Genomic DNA, 16,455 nt, shown 5'->3' with positions numbered 1-16,455 from the left:
CAGCGCCTTAGCTGGGGACCCCCTGCTCTCCTCCTGCTTGGCTCCCATCCCTGGGGCTCCCCCCCCCCTTCCCTCTTGGCCGGCACCAGCAGCAGCAGCAGCACGCGTGCGCACAGGGTGCTGGTCCCATGGCAGGCAAGGCTTGTAAGATGAGTGAAGAAGCCGAGGTGGAAGCAGGCGCGGGGCGGGGGGGCCGAGGCGCAGCGCCGTGGCAAGGGAAGCGTTGTCCTTGAGCACCGCTCACTTTGACAGGCGCCCGCCAGAGAACCAAGGCGGCCTCGATGCCCGACGCCGCGTCCCGGCCAGGTGCGCCAAGATGCTGGGCATGAACGCCAAGGCGCCTTTCGGCGTGCACCCTGCCCTGCAGGAAGCCAAGTTCGCCAGCCTGCACTCCAGCTCGGAGGCGATGCGCCGCGTGTGCCTGCCAGCCCCGCAGGTACGTAGACGGAGCCTCGCGACTGCTCGAAGGCACATTTTCTGACAGGCCCGGCTTAATGTTTTTTTCATGTCTCCTGCACAATCTCTCTCCCTCTCTCTCTCTCTCCCTCTCCCCCTCCCTCTCTCTGATCCACATGTCTGTTCCAGCAAAGCATCTTGCGCCTTCATATTAATTTTTATGACCTGAGCTTTGAGAAGAGGAATCTCTCTGCTTGAGAGAGAGAAAATGTGTTTGAATGCCGACTTGACGGTATTCCCCACTGACGGCGCTCTGCGCGTTCTTGCTTGCAGCTGCAGGGCAATATATTCGGGAGCTTTGATGAGAGTCTGCTGGCCCGCGCGGAAGCTCTGGCGGCGGTGGACCTGGTCTCGCACGGCAAGAGCCATCCTTTCAAGCCCGACGCCACCTACCATACCATGAGCAGCGTCCCCTGCACGTCGGCGGCGTCCAGCTCCTCGCCCCCCGTGGCCATCTCGGCGCCCTCGCACCACCATCACCACCACCACGCGCAACATCCGCACCATCACCCGCACCATCCCCACCCGCACCACCACGCCGGGGCGCAGCACCAAAGCCTCGACGGCGGAGACCTCCTGGAGCACCTCTCTCCCGCGCTGCTGGGCGGCCCCGAGCCGGGCGCGGTGCTGGCCGGCCCCATGCACCCTCACGCGCACCCACACCTGGGCGCAGCCATGGGCCACCTCCACCAAGCCATGGCGAGCATGGCGCACGCTCCTCCGCCACCTCCTTCCTCGACGGCCCCGGTGCCGGCTCCCCACGCGGGTTTGCCTTGCCTGGGCGACGTCGAGTCGGACCCTCGCGAGCTGGAGGCGTTCGCCGAGCGCTTCAAGCAGCGGCGCATCAAGCTGGGCGTGACCCAAGCCGATGTGGGCGCAGCGCTGGCCAGCCTGAAGCTGCCTGGCGTCGGATCTCTGAGCCAGAGCACCATCTGCCGCTTCGAGTCGCTCACGCTGTCGCACAACAACATGATCGCGCTCAAGCCCGTCTTGCAAGCGTGGCTCGACGAGGCCGAGGCCGCCTGTCGCGAGAGGAGCGCGCAGGCCGAGCTGCTGCGCGGCGCCGAGCGCAAGCGCAAGCGCACGTCCATCGCGGCGCCGGAGAAGCGCTCGCTGGAAGCTTACTTCGCGCTGCAGCCGCGCCCGTCGTCTGAGAAGATCGCCGCCATCGCCGACAAGCTGGAGCTCAAGAAGAACGTCGTGCGCGTCTGGTTCTGCAACCAGAGGCAGAAGCAGAAGCGCATGAAGTACTCGGCGGGGCACTGAGAACGCCAGGTGCACCAAAGACCATAGATCACATACATATATCTATAGCTATATCTATATAGATCTCTATAGATGTTGCTCGACGGCAACAGGGAGCGAAATAAATGGATCTCTGCAAGGACAGCCCTACCGAGCCACAAAGCCATGGACCTTAACCAACCAACAAACGCTTCCTTCTTTTCCTCTGGCCATCGGCCGCCTGGTTTATTTATTTTATTTATTATTATTATTATTACTATTTATTGCTTATTAATTATTTTCATCATCATCATTCAGTTGGCACAGCTTACTGTTGTTCCTCCCTGCGGGGGCGGCTGCAAATCAAAACTACTAACCATCCAAAATAAAACGCGCGCACACACAAAAAGTTTGTTTCTCCCCCCAACTTCCAAGCCATCTTTCCCCGTTTCATCCTTCTGGGTTTCTCTTCTCACCCGAGTGTGTGTCTTCTGGCGTCCTAGAGAGTGTATGAAGGTACTGATTTCTTTTTTTTAAAAAAAAATTAATGACGCAATAAGAACGGCAGTGGTAGATGCAGTTCGGAGGGGGAATAAACTGCATCTGGATTTATACAGAGAGAGGTGGGGGAGAGAGAGAAGACTGGGAGAGAAGAAAATGAAGATTTATTCAGATTTTGTGGATTTGTATCGGTGGGCAGAGGGAGCCTATTTTCTGAGAGTCCGCTATTGTAATTTGAAGCCAGGTTTGGGTAGTTTTTGTTGCTCCACCGCCTTTTACATGCTTGGTCAATTGCATGCTGTGGATAACTTAAAAAAACAAACAAAAACAAAACAAAACCCGATTCCTTCTTAAAAAGCGGAGGTGGGCCGAGCTTTATTTTTAACAGCGAAATGACTTGGTCTTCTTTTTCAGACACACACACACGCATGCATGCCTATCTCCAGATGCAGTATAGTTCGTTGTTTCTTGGGTGAGGAGAGAGGAAGGAAGATAAAACCATGCCGAATGGAAATCTTTGTTGGGGAGTGGGGGAGCTTGCATTCCCCACCCCCACCCCATCAACGACTCGTGAATGCGTTTACTTTTTTATTTCCATGGGTCTTATTTCCAAACACGTGTTGAAAGATCATACTGAGCCAGCAACAAGTAATAGATTTTTGCCTGAGGTGAGCCACTGCATCCACATGGCGTAATGTGTCTGCCCACCCCCACCCCCCGCCGGCCAAAAGGCACCTCATCCCGGTCAAAAAGTAAAACTCCCCTTCTAGTAAGGAAAATTTTCACCCGCACAGGACGATCTGCAACACTAACTGCATAAAAGCTCATTGGAACTGGGGTTTACTGCGTTTAGCGGGCTTGAAATCCGAGCTCTTTCACTTGAGTCTGTTGAGTCTAAGTCACTTTAAAAGAAAAACAACAACAGATGTGAGACTTTTCATTGCACCTCCGAAAAGAGTTTACTTTTGGCCCACTGCGGAACCCATTTTGAACTGAAGACAGTCCCGCAGGAGTTTTTAAAATATAGCTGCCAGTCCTCGTCCGGGCTTTGATCTAAACATGTTTCGGCACTAAGTAAAGAGTTCTTTTTGCAAAATGTCTTGTCTGTATTTGTATCCGCCCCTCTCCTTGGAAAATTTGTATTTCCTCCCTGTAATTGGGGCATTTTGTCCACTCCTGTCATCTCTACACCTTTCTCTTTGTCACTGACTTTCTGCCCCCGCCTCCCTGGAAAGACATTCTGAAATTTCTCAAATAAAAGAAGCTTTATTTTTCAACCTGAACTGAAGTTTTTTTTTCTCCCTTCCCCGCCCCCACGACTGTTTTGTGGGTTGATCTTGTGGTTCATCTTGTTTTCTGTTTAGATGGAGAAGTGGGGGGACGGGACGGGACAGGGAGAAACATTTTTAGGCGCTCTAAAATGTTTCTGTGAAGCGAGTGATATTTGTGCCAGAAAAGAAAATGTCACATCTTGCCTGACGAAGAGTTCTGGAGAAGGTGAAAGCTTGCCACGGTTTTGTGACATTGTGGTTGACCCCATTATAAATATTGCTGAACTAGATTTTCCAAATATTTTCCTATACGATGTACTCCGAGTTCAGAGGGGCTAACTCATCGGAAAAGCGTTACAGGGTTGCTGCGATAGGGGTCAAGCCGTTCCTTAAGATTATTGTATGTACTGTATTACGTTATACCTAATTTCGGCCCGCATCTTCTTCCTAGAAAACCAGTTCTTTCTTCACATTATATAATACTTTGACTGTTAATGGTAACACTTAATTCTCATCCCTACATCTGACGTGTTTTTGTTTTGATGCATTTCTTACCGCTGTTCCCACGTGCAAACTTTTTTATTGGATGGTCAATGTTTTGGAGAGAGGGAGAGGTACACTAATATAACAACATCTCTTGCCAAAATCTTAAAACTTTATTGTGGTAAAGCCTACAGAGCCCACTAATGGTGAAAATAATTTCGCAGTTCATTTTAAAAAAATCAATTTTTATCGCTGTTCATAAAAAAATAAAACAAAATACCGGACTGATTGTTTTTGTAAGAAAGTTTAGCCGAAGCCCTTCTCAGCAGGACAAGGACGGAACTTCTTTGTCTGAAGTTCCATTGAGAAGGAAAGAAATCGCTCAAAACAACTGTATCAAAGGTTGATTTGGAATTCTGCTTAAAAGGAAAGTAGGGCTTTTGTATATAAATCCCCGAAGCACCTTAAAGGATTAAAAATTAATGCTCGAACCGCAGCGATCTTCGGAATGTCTCGCCCTTGCATATCAATGAATATCCAGCAACAAAACTCCGACCACATTCTGCTTCCTTTGAAAAAATAACAAGAAAAGCTCCTTACTGAGTGGTTTTTTTAAAAGTTGGGTTTTTTTTAGTCCCATGAAGAAAATCGTAAGAAAGAGCATTAAACTCTCCTTCAGCGCCCTGGTTTCATTTTCTTTTCTCAGCGAGCCCCAATGATTTCCCCCAATCAAATGTCCTTTAATAATAAATGCCCTTGTGTCATTACATTATATTGTGGGTTCTGAAATTTTAAAATAAGGTTGATGCAATATTAATTGGATAACGTAGTATAAAAGGGGCAGAAAGCAATGCTGCCTGCATCCTGTCTCTGCTATCCGCTTGGATTTCAAGAAATACTCTTTTCAGGGTTGGTGGCGGTTGTTTTTATTTAAAAAGCAAACTAACAGGTAAGAGGCATTTAATGATTTTAACATTCCTGCTTACTTAGCCTGCTGCATTGCTGTATTTTGAACGTAGCCTCCTGTGTTATTTGGTTTTTGTGTGCCCCCCCCTTCTTTATTATAGTCTGCCTTCCTCTTAAGTCCAAAGGTAGCTTTGCTGCTACCTAGTGCTCCCCCGGCTCGGGAGACTTTTCTTCTTCGATTTTCTAGGTAAACATCCAGTTTCTATGAGGATTTGCTTTAATAGAACCGCATTCAATTTTAGGACAGGCTTAACAAATTCTCTAGTTCTCGCTCTCTTTCTTCGAATACGATCCCGGGAACTGAAGAGTTTCCCCAAAGTCACATGTCAACAGAAACAGATTTTTGAAACCCAAAGTTGATGTTCTCAATTTCAGCACCTGGACAGCTCCCTGCATAGACAGACTGTCCATTTTTTAAAAAAAACACGATTACTATTAAGCCAACCTCAGGGCATTCCACTTCAAGAACGCAACTTTCTTGTCCACGGAGTTTCCCAGATTTAATCCAGAGGATGTGCTTTTGGAAGGGATTTCTTGATGTACGTCCCTTAATAAAAAACACCTCATCTTTTATTGATAAGCAGCTGTTGTACTTTATTAGCTTCTTCCTTTCTTGTGTGGATTGCCACGAACCGCGTTGCGCTGCATTTAGCCTGTCTCGCAAAGGCAGGCAGGTAAGCAGACTGCTACTTACAATGGGTTAGAAAACAGGAAAGGGGAATGACGGGGGCGATGGTTTCTCATTGACTGTTGCCGGATATAGCTTGCAGTTTGGTGAGTTTTATATTGCCCATCGAGCGGATGTTTCGGGAAGCAAGTTCAGAACTTATAAGGTAAAGCAGAACACAAGCGATTCTGGGAAAGAGAGAGAGACTCAGAGAAAGACACACACACACAGAGAGAGGGGGGGGTCTGTTACCCTTCTTAATTTTTAACACGTGCAGAATAGTGTCAACTGCCTATGTTAAAGGACTTGTAACTGGACAATAAATTTCTTATGCCTGGATTTTGATTAGTTGTCTTGAGGGGTCCCTGTCCATTCTTCTGCTATAGGTTCCCATACATTTTCATTCTGATGTAAGCGCAAGCGGGAGCTTGTCCTTCAGTCTCTTTTTTACTCCGAGTCCCATCGTGCAGAGTGAAGGCTTGTCTTCCCTTTCCACCCACAATTTCCCATGCGGTGATGAAATCAGTCTCAGCATCTTTCAGCTTCTGTGCACTGTTTGTTTGTTTGTTTGTTTGTTTACGCGTCCAACATCTAAGTCTCGTGCATGCCTACTTAGAAGTAAGCCCCGCTCATAAGGATGCAAAAGGGTTGCAGCTCAAAGGGCCAGAATCTAGCAGCTGGTTTCTGTGTATGAAGAGAAAGAATTCAGAACAACAACTTCTTCTTCTTCTTCTTCTTCTTCTTCTTCTTCTTCTTCTTCTTCTTCTTCTTCTTGTGATGGGCTACAAAAAACTATGATATGTTCGTTCCCCTCAGTTGCTTTATAAAGTAGAAGGAAACAGTAGAATTCTCTCTCTCTCTCTCTCTCTCTCTCTCTCTCTCTCTCTCTCTGTCTCGTAATATAGTGGCCGATGTGAGTGTGCAGATGGTATTCTTCCCATCACGCCTTTCCCCTCTCGCTTTTTCATTGAATAATCGAATTGTAGAGTTGGACTATGCAGGACTCTTTGGCCCAACTCACAACACTGTAATTAGGAGTCTCATGTTCTACCGACCGAGAGAACCATACACCGAGTCAGACAGCACATGGTCTGTCTCCACTGACCGGCAACGGCTCTGCAGGAATCCAGGCAGGGCTGTCTCCCAGTCCAGCCCCGCTACCTGGAGAGGCCGGGAAGAAACGTGGAACCCTCTGCCAACGGACCAGGGGCCTGACTCAGCAGAAGGAAGGGCTCCTATGCTCCTTCCTCTGTATGTGACTCTCCGAGTCCTGCGGGCCTGCTTGCCTCCTCCCTTGCGAATCCACTGAGTGATCGCGTCTCATACACCAAGGGGGCGGAGGGCTCCCCCCACCCTTCCCCCACCTCGCCCCCCGCTGCCCGGATCAGCCTCTCCCAAGGCACCTCCCCTCGTAATTGCCTCTGCTCCTCTGGGCCAGCCGGGGCTAAAGTCGCGCTGGGGGATCTGATCAATTAGTCATTAAGCGGCTCCATTAGCTTCCTGATAGAAACGCCCCGTGTCAGTTTCCTTGCTTGTGAATGAAAGCATTCATTATGAGCGCCGCGGAGGGGCAGGGCGGCGGGAACCTGATCCGGCCAGGCGGGAGGGGAGCGGGGAAGGGGAGCCAGCGCACAGGCAGCGCCATTCCATCCCGAAAGGAAGGCTTCCGAGCGTCTTCTGGTCTCTTCTTCCAAGCCAGACTCGAGAAGAACGAGGCTGCCATCCCCCACACCCCACTCCTTGGAAAGGAAGCCCTGCGGAACTCACAGGGACTTGAGGAAACATGCCCCAGCCATAACAGGAGAAGCGATTATGGGTTAATTTAGGACGTTTTAAAAATCCAATTGGACCATTGATTCGTTCTTCGTCAGAAGTCCATGAACTTTGAAAAGGCTTCTTGCTTGCCTGGATGTAGGATAGACTCTATCCAATAGAGTAGGTGGGTGGTCTGTAGAAACTAGCCTACTGGACAAAGGTGAATTTGCATTCATTACATTCACTGCCCACTTTTGCATCCAGTCCTGCCTTCCACTGGCATGTGGTCCCTGGAAGTCTCCCAGAAGGGAATTATGGTCCACCGTCTGAAAAAGGTTCTCCGACTCTGTTTTATTCAATATTAATAACATCTACCAAATAGGTCTATATTTTAGAGAGCAGAGAACTTGCAGGGTTTGTTTTATTTTGGTCATGGCGAGTCTAAGTGCTGTCTGAGCCAGAAAATCTTAATGTTGCTCCTATTTCCATTAACTAATGGAACACAGCAATAACACCAACACACACACACACACACACAGAGAGAGAGAGAGAGAGAGAGAGAGAGAGAGAGAGATTATCCACAATAAACCCTACTGGATCTAAGGGGGACTGTGGAATAACTATCCTTGGTAGATTGTGCCCTCTGGGTCAGAAAGATCTGTCTGTCGCTCACTCTGCCAAACTTTAGTGGCACCCAAATATGCCATTTGAATCAGTTGCTCTGCTTTGCTTCCTGGTAGAGACTGCCTCTGCTTTTGGTGCTGTTCTTGCAAAACTGAGAGACAGTGAGGTATAGTGCTTAGGGTGTTAAGAGTAAGGCCTCAGAGTCCAGGGTTCAAGCCATGAAGCTCACTGGGTGACCTTGGGCCAGGCTCCATATCAAAGCCTAGCCTACCTCACACAGTTGTTGTGAGGATGAAATGGGAAAGAGGGAGAACCAGTTACGCTGCTCTGAGCACTTTAAAGAAAGGGTGGGGTATACATGAAATAAATGAATAGATTGGGAGCCACAACACAGAATCTTCTGTATGCCCAGGAAAGTAGTATCCAACTCAAAGAGAAAACTTAACATTCCCAGTAATGCTGCCTCTCCCGTGAGATAAGAGTCTCATCTCTATGGTGGTCGAGTCAATCCTCCAGATGGAGATATGATAGCAGTGTATGAACCTTATAGTGTTCATTTTTCTACTGTTCATGAATGACATTTGAAGAAAGTGTGTGGCCTGCTGTTTCTTGAATAAGAGAATGAAAGATGTGAAACAGAAAACTTGCTTTCTGCATGTGAGTCCTACGAAAGACCAAAGTTCTATACACATTCCAGTCAAGGAGTTGGTCCATCTGGACATTTTGCTGCTCTGTAAGAAGTTTTTCTTGATGCAGACATGATTACAACATGACAGCAGTCAGGAAAGACTGTGCCATTTCCCCCCTGATCTGACAGGACGAGGGGACCAGAGAAGGACAGGGAACTTTTTACCCTGTTATGGTTGTGTAGGAATGTGGGCAGGTGCAGCTTGACATGCAGTACAAAAGTGTGGAAGAGGCTCAGATGACACTCACATTCCCTTACCGTAGTCTTCTCTGTTCGTTAGCTCAGTTTGCTTGCAAGTTCACCAGCTCTTGACACAGAGAAAGAAGAGAAGTTTGCCAGTTCCGATTTATCACAATGTTTCCATAATGCAGGGGTTGCCAACAGAGTGCCTGGGGGCACAATGGTGCCCTTGAGATCTCCGCAGATGCCTTCTGAGCTCCCTCCCTCCTTCCATCTCTCTCTCTCACACACACACCTTAGTCAGAATGAAAAGCTGGAGGAAGCTTATTTATTATTAAGAGATTTCTATATCATCCTTCTCCAAAAATACACAGGGTAGTTTACAACAAAATAAAGCAATATACAACATACTATGTAATATTATTCACAGGAACTCAATTAGCAGCAGCATAATTCGAAAATGACTTAACCCACAAACCTCTACAAACCTGACCATAAAAGGGCCCAATTTAATGAACATAAAGTTTGGGTGAGGCACATTTCAGAGGGGAGACATTCCACAGATGTACAGTCACATGTTTTTCAAGGCTCAGTTTGATTCTACTGGATTTGATCCCTTCGAAAAGCAAAGTGTGTGTATTTGTGTGTGTGTGTGTGTGTGTGTGTGTGTGCTTTCCCTCTTCCTGCCTCTCTTTCTCTCTGTGTGGGTGATCTGGGGGAGGGGTGATAGTTGTGACCAGAAGGGCTGTCACCCATAGCACTTGCTCAAAAATCCAAATGTGCTCACAGACCTAAAAAGGTGCTTGGCTCTGCTGTAATGCAGCTTATTAAGAACTCTAGTTTTATCCACACAGTCATCTTTCTGAATTTTAAAGTTAATTCACACACATGCACCTTAAAAGAAGAAAGCATACATCCCTTTAGTTTAAGCTCTCACTTGCACCACCAGCCTCTTTGCTTCCTATGGATGGTACTCCGATGCTTTTGACAGAACCCGGACAGGCAGACGTTTAGCAGTGGCAGGAAGAGAAGAAGCTTTTCCTGGGAAAAGGGATGAAGTGATGGGGGAAACTCCATCTGCTAAATGTCAGGCTGCAGTTAAAAGACCAGGAGCAGGGCCAGCCAAAGAGTTTGCAACTGAATCAAAACTGAATGCCTGCCTTTAATACAAGGAGTGGATTGTAGCTGCACATAACTGCTTTGGGATTAAACTCCCTCCCCCCTTTCTTCAGAGAGAGAATTCCTACAAAAGTAAGAGAGCTATCACCTCTAGGCAAGCATGATGGGATGAAGCCAAGAGTTAATCATCAGCTCAAATGTTAGGCTGCAATTCTGGAGAAATCTCTGGGTATATAATTAAAACATAAGACAAGGCAGTCTGTATCAACCTGATTTGGTGAAATGAACCCACTTCATCCAGTCAGATAGACGGTTAACATATGCCTCAACCTCAGGTTGCATTTGCCCCAGAGTCAATTTTTCTGTTGATAGGGTTCCTGTATGCTCTACAGCAACATAACAAGTGTACATTCAGCAGGTGAACCTTCCAGGCAGAAGCAGTGGTGGGGGAAATCTTCACCTGCTGAATTTCTGCCTGTGGTGAAGCTATTTGATTTGTCATGCTTGTCCCATGCTTCCTTCAAAGAGCTAAGGCAGGTTTGCAAGAGTTTTCTCATTTTAGCCTGACTGTGAGAGAAGTTAGGCTGAGATTCAGCAAGGAGCATGAGGCCATTCAATTTCATAGCTGAGAGGGAGTTCTGCTATGGTTCTTGAAAGGGATGGGGAGCCGGGTGGGAAGGTGGCTCATCATCACTGGGTCCAACCATTGTTTGGTCTCCATCACAGACACCAGCTTCCTTGGCAGGAGCAGCTGGATCTGGGAAGCTGCCCACCATTTACATGTCCCGCATTGCCCCCCAAGCAAAGCAGAGTGCTCCATGGCACTGTAGGAAATTTGAGGAGTTGGGTGGCTTCCTAGATTAAAGTGCTGCTGCCAGATAAGCCTGTGGCAATGGAAGCAGCTTACCAGGAGTGCCAACACAGGGGCATCAGTCCCTACCAGGAGGTTTGGGCAGGAGGAGTGGTCCAAGGGTGTTGGGTGCTGATGGCAGCTGTGCTATAGCTCAGTGCAAAAATAAGCCATAGGGATCTCAGGTGCACAAGTATCAGCAACTCTTACCCCTCCTCCCGTACCCTAGCTGCTTCATATAAACCTCACTGTGTCTCACACCTACACGACATTTGAACTCATACTTTGGAGATTTCTTCATGGTTGCAGAAGCACAGAGAGCATAATGTTGTCACATACCTGTATTGTTCTTGCTTAAATAGGAAGGATCTGTGTGTGTGTGTGTGTGTGTGTGTGTGCAAGCACATGCATCTCTCTGTGTGTGTGCATGTGCACACATGCACGTGCACACACACACACATGCACCTTGCTAAATCACTGGTCATGGAAGCACAGCAAATGGATCTATGGCAATACCTGTGTCATATATTGCAAATTACATCAGCTGGGTAGCTTAGTTGCTTAGAGCATGCTGCTGATAATGCCAAGGTTGCAGATTCGATCCCCATGCAGGACAGCTGCATATTCCTGCATTGCAGGGGGTTGGACTCAATGATCCTCAGGGTCCCTTTCAACTCTACACTTCTTTGATTCTATGATTACTAGCTTGTCCAATGTAAACAGCTAAGAACATAAGGAAGAGCTTATTGGATCAGACAAATGACCCATCTAGTCCAGTATCCTGTTCTCACAGTGGCCAACTAGATGCCAATGGGAAACCCATAAGCAGGATTCAAGCACAAGAGCACTTTCCCTCCCTGTGGTTTCCAGCAACTGGTATTTGGAAGCATCACTTCCCATCATGGCTAGTAAGTCTTTGATAGCCTTTGATCGCCCTCTCCTCCATAAATTTGTCTAGCTGCTAGCAGGAAGCATATGCATAGCATTTGTGGAGTAGCCACTGGTTTTCATTATCTGTAAGATAAAGTGCTTCTTTGTGCATTCTCCTTGCTTTGCCAACCATCTGAGCCAGGACCTGCTGAAAACTCCCATACAAGTAAATAAGTTGTAAGTTTCTTCAGCTGGTTGTTTCATCAGTGCTGACAGCTCTACTTTCAAACTGAGTGTTACCTTGAACTTTCAAATTAAACATTACTTTCGATAGACTCTGACATGCAGTGTAAGAGAATAACTCTTCTTTGAAGCACAGAGACCAAGTGAGAATTACCAAGACCTGGCACACTGGTGAATTTTTCAAGATCTGTACAGATTCAGAATTGAAAATAAGAGCCAAGCTGGAATTTGATGATATCATTAGAAAACTTGTAAGGCAGAAGCAAAGGCTGTTTTTGAGCTTGAGAACGTCTCTAGTGAGCCAGAAGTGTTGAAAATGAGCAATGCCCATGTGATGCCAACATAATGGTGGACATTCGCATAACTTAAGGAACACAAGGCAGCTCCCAACTCTACCTGGAGATGCTGGGGATTGAACCCAAGACCTTGTGCATGCAAAACAGATGCCACACTCATCCTCCTTAAAAATCTGAATGCACCACTGAGAAAAGCTGGGTTCTGTGACTTGTATCAGTAATGCAAATTAAGAAAGATTCCATGTGCTTGGTTAGATTCTGTTACTTACTCAGCATCTGATAGTCAGGGAGAGGAACTATATAGTGCTCACAATTCAACCACTTATCTCATTTTGAAGTGAGTGAACATGAACATGAACATGAAATTTATTACAGTCAGAGACCAGCTTGTGAAACACAAATGGAACTGCAATCCCAATAGCAAAACAAACATTTAAAACAATACACAACAATGGATTTCAAGTTTTAAAAAAGTGTGATAGGCATATAAACACATAAAAACTTTAAGACAGACTACCTTCCCCAGAATCGGTCACGGCCGGACCTAATGGTCAGGGGTCCCTTTACCTTACCTTATGAAATGACCCAGAGTTGCCCGTGGAGCCGAGTTTGGGAATTTTCTTAACAAACTAGATTGAATCTCATTGGTGCAGTTAGGTAATTTTATTTAGACTTTGGGGTCATCCTGGTCTTACTTGGGGTAGTTGGTGCAGGGGCTCTTTCAGAATGTAGCAAGCCAGCCTGGATGTTTCTGAGGGGCTTCTTGCTCATTCTGCTAAGAGGGACTCTGAGCATCTACCCCCCAAGAGTTCTGACCAAATGGCACCATTGTCTTAATTCATGGGAAGGTATTCTGAGCTCTCACACACTTTTCACGGATGACCCTTATCATAATGAAAGATGCAGATGTGATGTCCAAGACATCAGCCCATGTTGTTTTCCTCTCCTACTATATTATAGGCTTATCAACATATCAGTTGTGGCATATCCTTTCCCTGATACCATTACATGGTGACTTTCCCTCCATTTAAAAAATATTATTTGCCTTATCGTCATTCACTAAAGTGGAGAAAAGCACAGTGTAACGATGTCAGGACATGGATAACTTGTCCTCCACATTAGTAAGGTAAAGGTACCCCTGCCCGTACGGGCCAGTCGTGTCCGACTCTAGGGTTGTGCGCTCATCTCACTTAAGAGGCCGGGAGCCAGCGCTGTCCACAGACACTTCTGGGTCACATGGCCAGTGTGACGAAGCTGCTCTGGCGAGCCAGCACCAGAGCAGCACACGGAAACGCTGTTTACCTTCCCGCTATAAAGCGGTACCTATTTATCTACTTGCACTTAGGAGTGCTTTCGAACTGCTAGGTGGGCAGGAGCTGGGACCGAAAGACGGGAGCTCACCCCGCTGCGGGGATTCGAACCGCCGACCATACAATCGGCAAGTCCTAGGCACTGACGTTTTACCCACAGCGCCACCCGTGTCCCTATTCCTCCACATTACAAAGGAGGTAAAAAAAAAATTGTACTCCCCAAAATTGTCATCGCAATTCTTTCTTAAATCCTTATTAATTTTGCTGAATCTTTTTAATTTTGCTGTCACATATTGTCCAAATGTTTTTGCTGGTTTATTTAATTGCTGGATGATTTAACAGTATTTCATATTCTGTACTTCCCACCCAGTGATATTTGATACTGGAAAGTTGATCATTTATAGAATTTGGTAGCTAACATGCAATGGTGTATAGTATTTGGCAATATGGAAAGCTGATACCTTGTATTATAATGAGTGGAAAAAAGACTGAGAATTTGGTAGCTAACATGCAATGGTGTATAGTATTTGGCAATATGGAAAGCTGATACCTTGTATTATAATGAGTGGAAAAAAGACTGAGGTGGTTTTAGTCCCCCTGCTGCATAACCCATTTCAGAAGATGGATGGAGGAATGTGACCCTGTTAGTTCTCCTGAATCTCTTACAATAATGATCACATTATAAAATAAACTTTTCTCTGGTGATCAATATTCTGGGCAGGGCCAAGTTTGTTTGGTGTGTGTGTGTGTGTGTGTGTGTGTGTGAAGGCAATGGATGACATACAAGCAGAGAGTGAACGAGCATGCATTTGAACAGAGGGGGCTCCTCTATATGAACCACTAACAACTGATTCCTTCTCTCCCTGTTCCCTGCTTGTTTCCTAATATCCTGCGCTGTGTCTCCTGAGGACAGCACATGGGGGATGAAAGCAAAGAAAACCAAACACGCCATCGGCGGCATTCACTCAATTGATTTTTACACAAAATTTGCCTTCATGCTCGAAGGATGGAAAAATGATCCCATTAATAATAAATCATGAAAACAAATGTGGGGAGGAAATCAATAGAGGCACATTTGGTGTCATAGGGAGATGAGGAGGAGAACCGGGGAAAGGAAATCTCACTACAGACATCAGATTAGCAGCACTGAGGTGTTGCGCTTGTTACATAATGCAAGGACTCTGCCTCTTTCCATTATATGCATTTTGGTGCTCAGGAGAAGAAGCTGCCACAGCACAGGTAGAAAGTGATGCACACTTCTCTCCACAGGGCAGCATTTCGGAAGCAGGCCAGCTGATCCCACAGTGGGAAGATTCAATTGAGAATGAGTAGAAAAAGAGGGGAGACCTACAAGAGAGCAGTTAAATCACCCGTCACTTCATTTGTAGTCAAGCCTTGCGACTGCCGCTTTCTTTCCATCCAAATAGGTAGACTAACAGAAGAAATGAAACTATATAACAGTTCTTTCCCAAGCGATCCAAAACTTTTACATTGAAATAATCCATAATTTGAGAAGATATATTCAGTATCCATCAGTTTATTTGACTATACAGTATTCCGACAATATTCCAGGATTCCAGCTGAAGAGACTCAGCATTCACAGCTCTATCCTTCCTGCTTCAGTCCAGCCAGTGTTGTTGTTTTTTCGTTCTCACTTGTTGTTTCAGCTTAATCAGTCTTGGGACACTAAGCACATTTTGCCACAGGCATAACTGAGCAAACACTGGATATTCCAATCCTATCCACTCTCTGTTTGTTATCGATGCTAGAAATCAGCAAACTGAAGTAGTGTTTTCAGTGCTATTGGAACTTGCAGATATCAGAATTTGCATATGCCAAAGTGTTTGTGTGTGTGTGTTTAACAAGCATTTCCTTTCTGCAACTGAGGGTTTGGATGCAGAAATAAATGAGACAAGAGAGAGTTGCTAAATGTTCTATAGACAGAGACAGGCATATTCTCCAAGGATGCTCTATTGAAGGGAGTGAGGTCAGATCCAACATGGGGACATGTGCAAAAGAAACTTCACAGCTCCACAGCATGAGCTGTCCTGTGCCTTGAAGTCTGCATGATGAGATGTCATGGTTTTGGCATGGAAAAGGAAATACCTTCCCACACTTTTCTCCACTCTGATTTTATACTAAAGTGGCATTTCTCAAACTTTTTGAACTTGGCTCCTCCCCTCACAACTGCACACAAATACCCCAAATAGCAAGGAAGCAAAAGTTCTTTTTATCATTCTCACCGTATGGTTGTTCCTAATCCTATCCTGGCTGGCTGTTGAGTATGTTCCATATTGTGAGTTACGGTACATAAATTATTGAAGAGTGCCATATATCCCTATTTACTGACAATCAAAATGTACAAGTTGGAAAGGAAAACCTGCCCAAAGAGAACAGCATTTGGATAATGCAAAGTTCCTGAATGATTCAGTGATGGGTTTAAAAGAATAGGGTTTTGTTCTGTATAGTTCTGCTTTGGGCTTTCGGGAGAGGCTTGCCTGCCCCAGTCTTCATATGAACATATGCCACAGCTCCAGGCCCTGAAGCCAATAATGGGTGGTAGCCAACTAAGTAAGTCATACTCAGAGTAGTAGACCCACTGAAATAAATGGACTTCAGTTACTTATGTTTATTGATTTCAGTGGGTGGAATCACCCACTGAGCATGATATGCATTGGCTATCACCCAAGAAGGTATTGAAAATTGATTTGGCCATTGTCTGAGCTAGATTAATTTATGTTTGATGCTCCCAACTGGTTGCATGTGCAGGTAGCAAAAAATTAGCCTCTCACTTTGTTCAACATGCCTTACTAGATGATGGCATAATTTACATGCTGTGCAGAAATGAACAATTTTTAGAGTGGTTTTAAAAAAATCATGAAATAATATTTTTTTAAATATATATATATAAAACCACAATCTTATAAAACAGCAAGCAAGCAAGCAACAAAA

General features: G+C 46.0%; 1 protein-coding gene across 1 annotated transcript; it reads left to right on the top strand.

Annotated features, from left to right (window-relative positions):
* Positions 1 to 316: 316 nt before the first annotated feature.
* On the top strand, positions 317 to 2,190 carry POU4F3 (POU class 4 homeobox 3; the record flags this gene model as incomplete). The annotated part of the gene is made up of 2 exons (XM_083728296.1): positions 317 to 436; positions 730 to 2,190. The coding sequence occupies 2 exons, from the start codon at positions 317 to 319 to the stop codon at positions 1,720 to 1,722; spliced, it is 1,113 nt and encodes a 370-aa protein (XP_083584422.1). The 3' UTR covers positions 1,723 to 2,190.
* Between the last annotated feature and the right edge of the window lie 14,265 nt (positions 2,191 to 16,455).

The sequence above is a fragment of the Podarcis gaigeae genome, assembly GCF_964106915.1.
Source record: "Podarcis gaigeae genome assembly, chromosome: 2".
Lineage (NCBI taxonomy): Eukaryota > Metazoa > Chordata > Lepidosauria > Squamata > Lacertidae > Podarcis > Podarcis gaigeae.
Note: the sequence above shows the minus strand (reverse complement) of the source record. Positions and strands in the feature narration are given on the sequence as shown.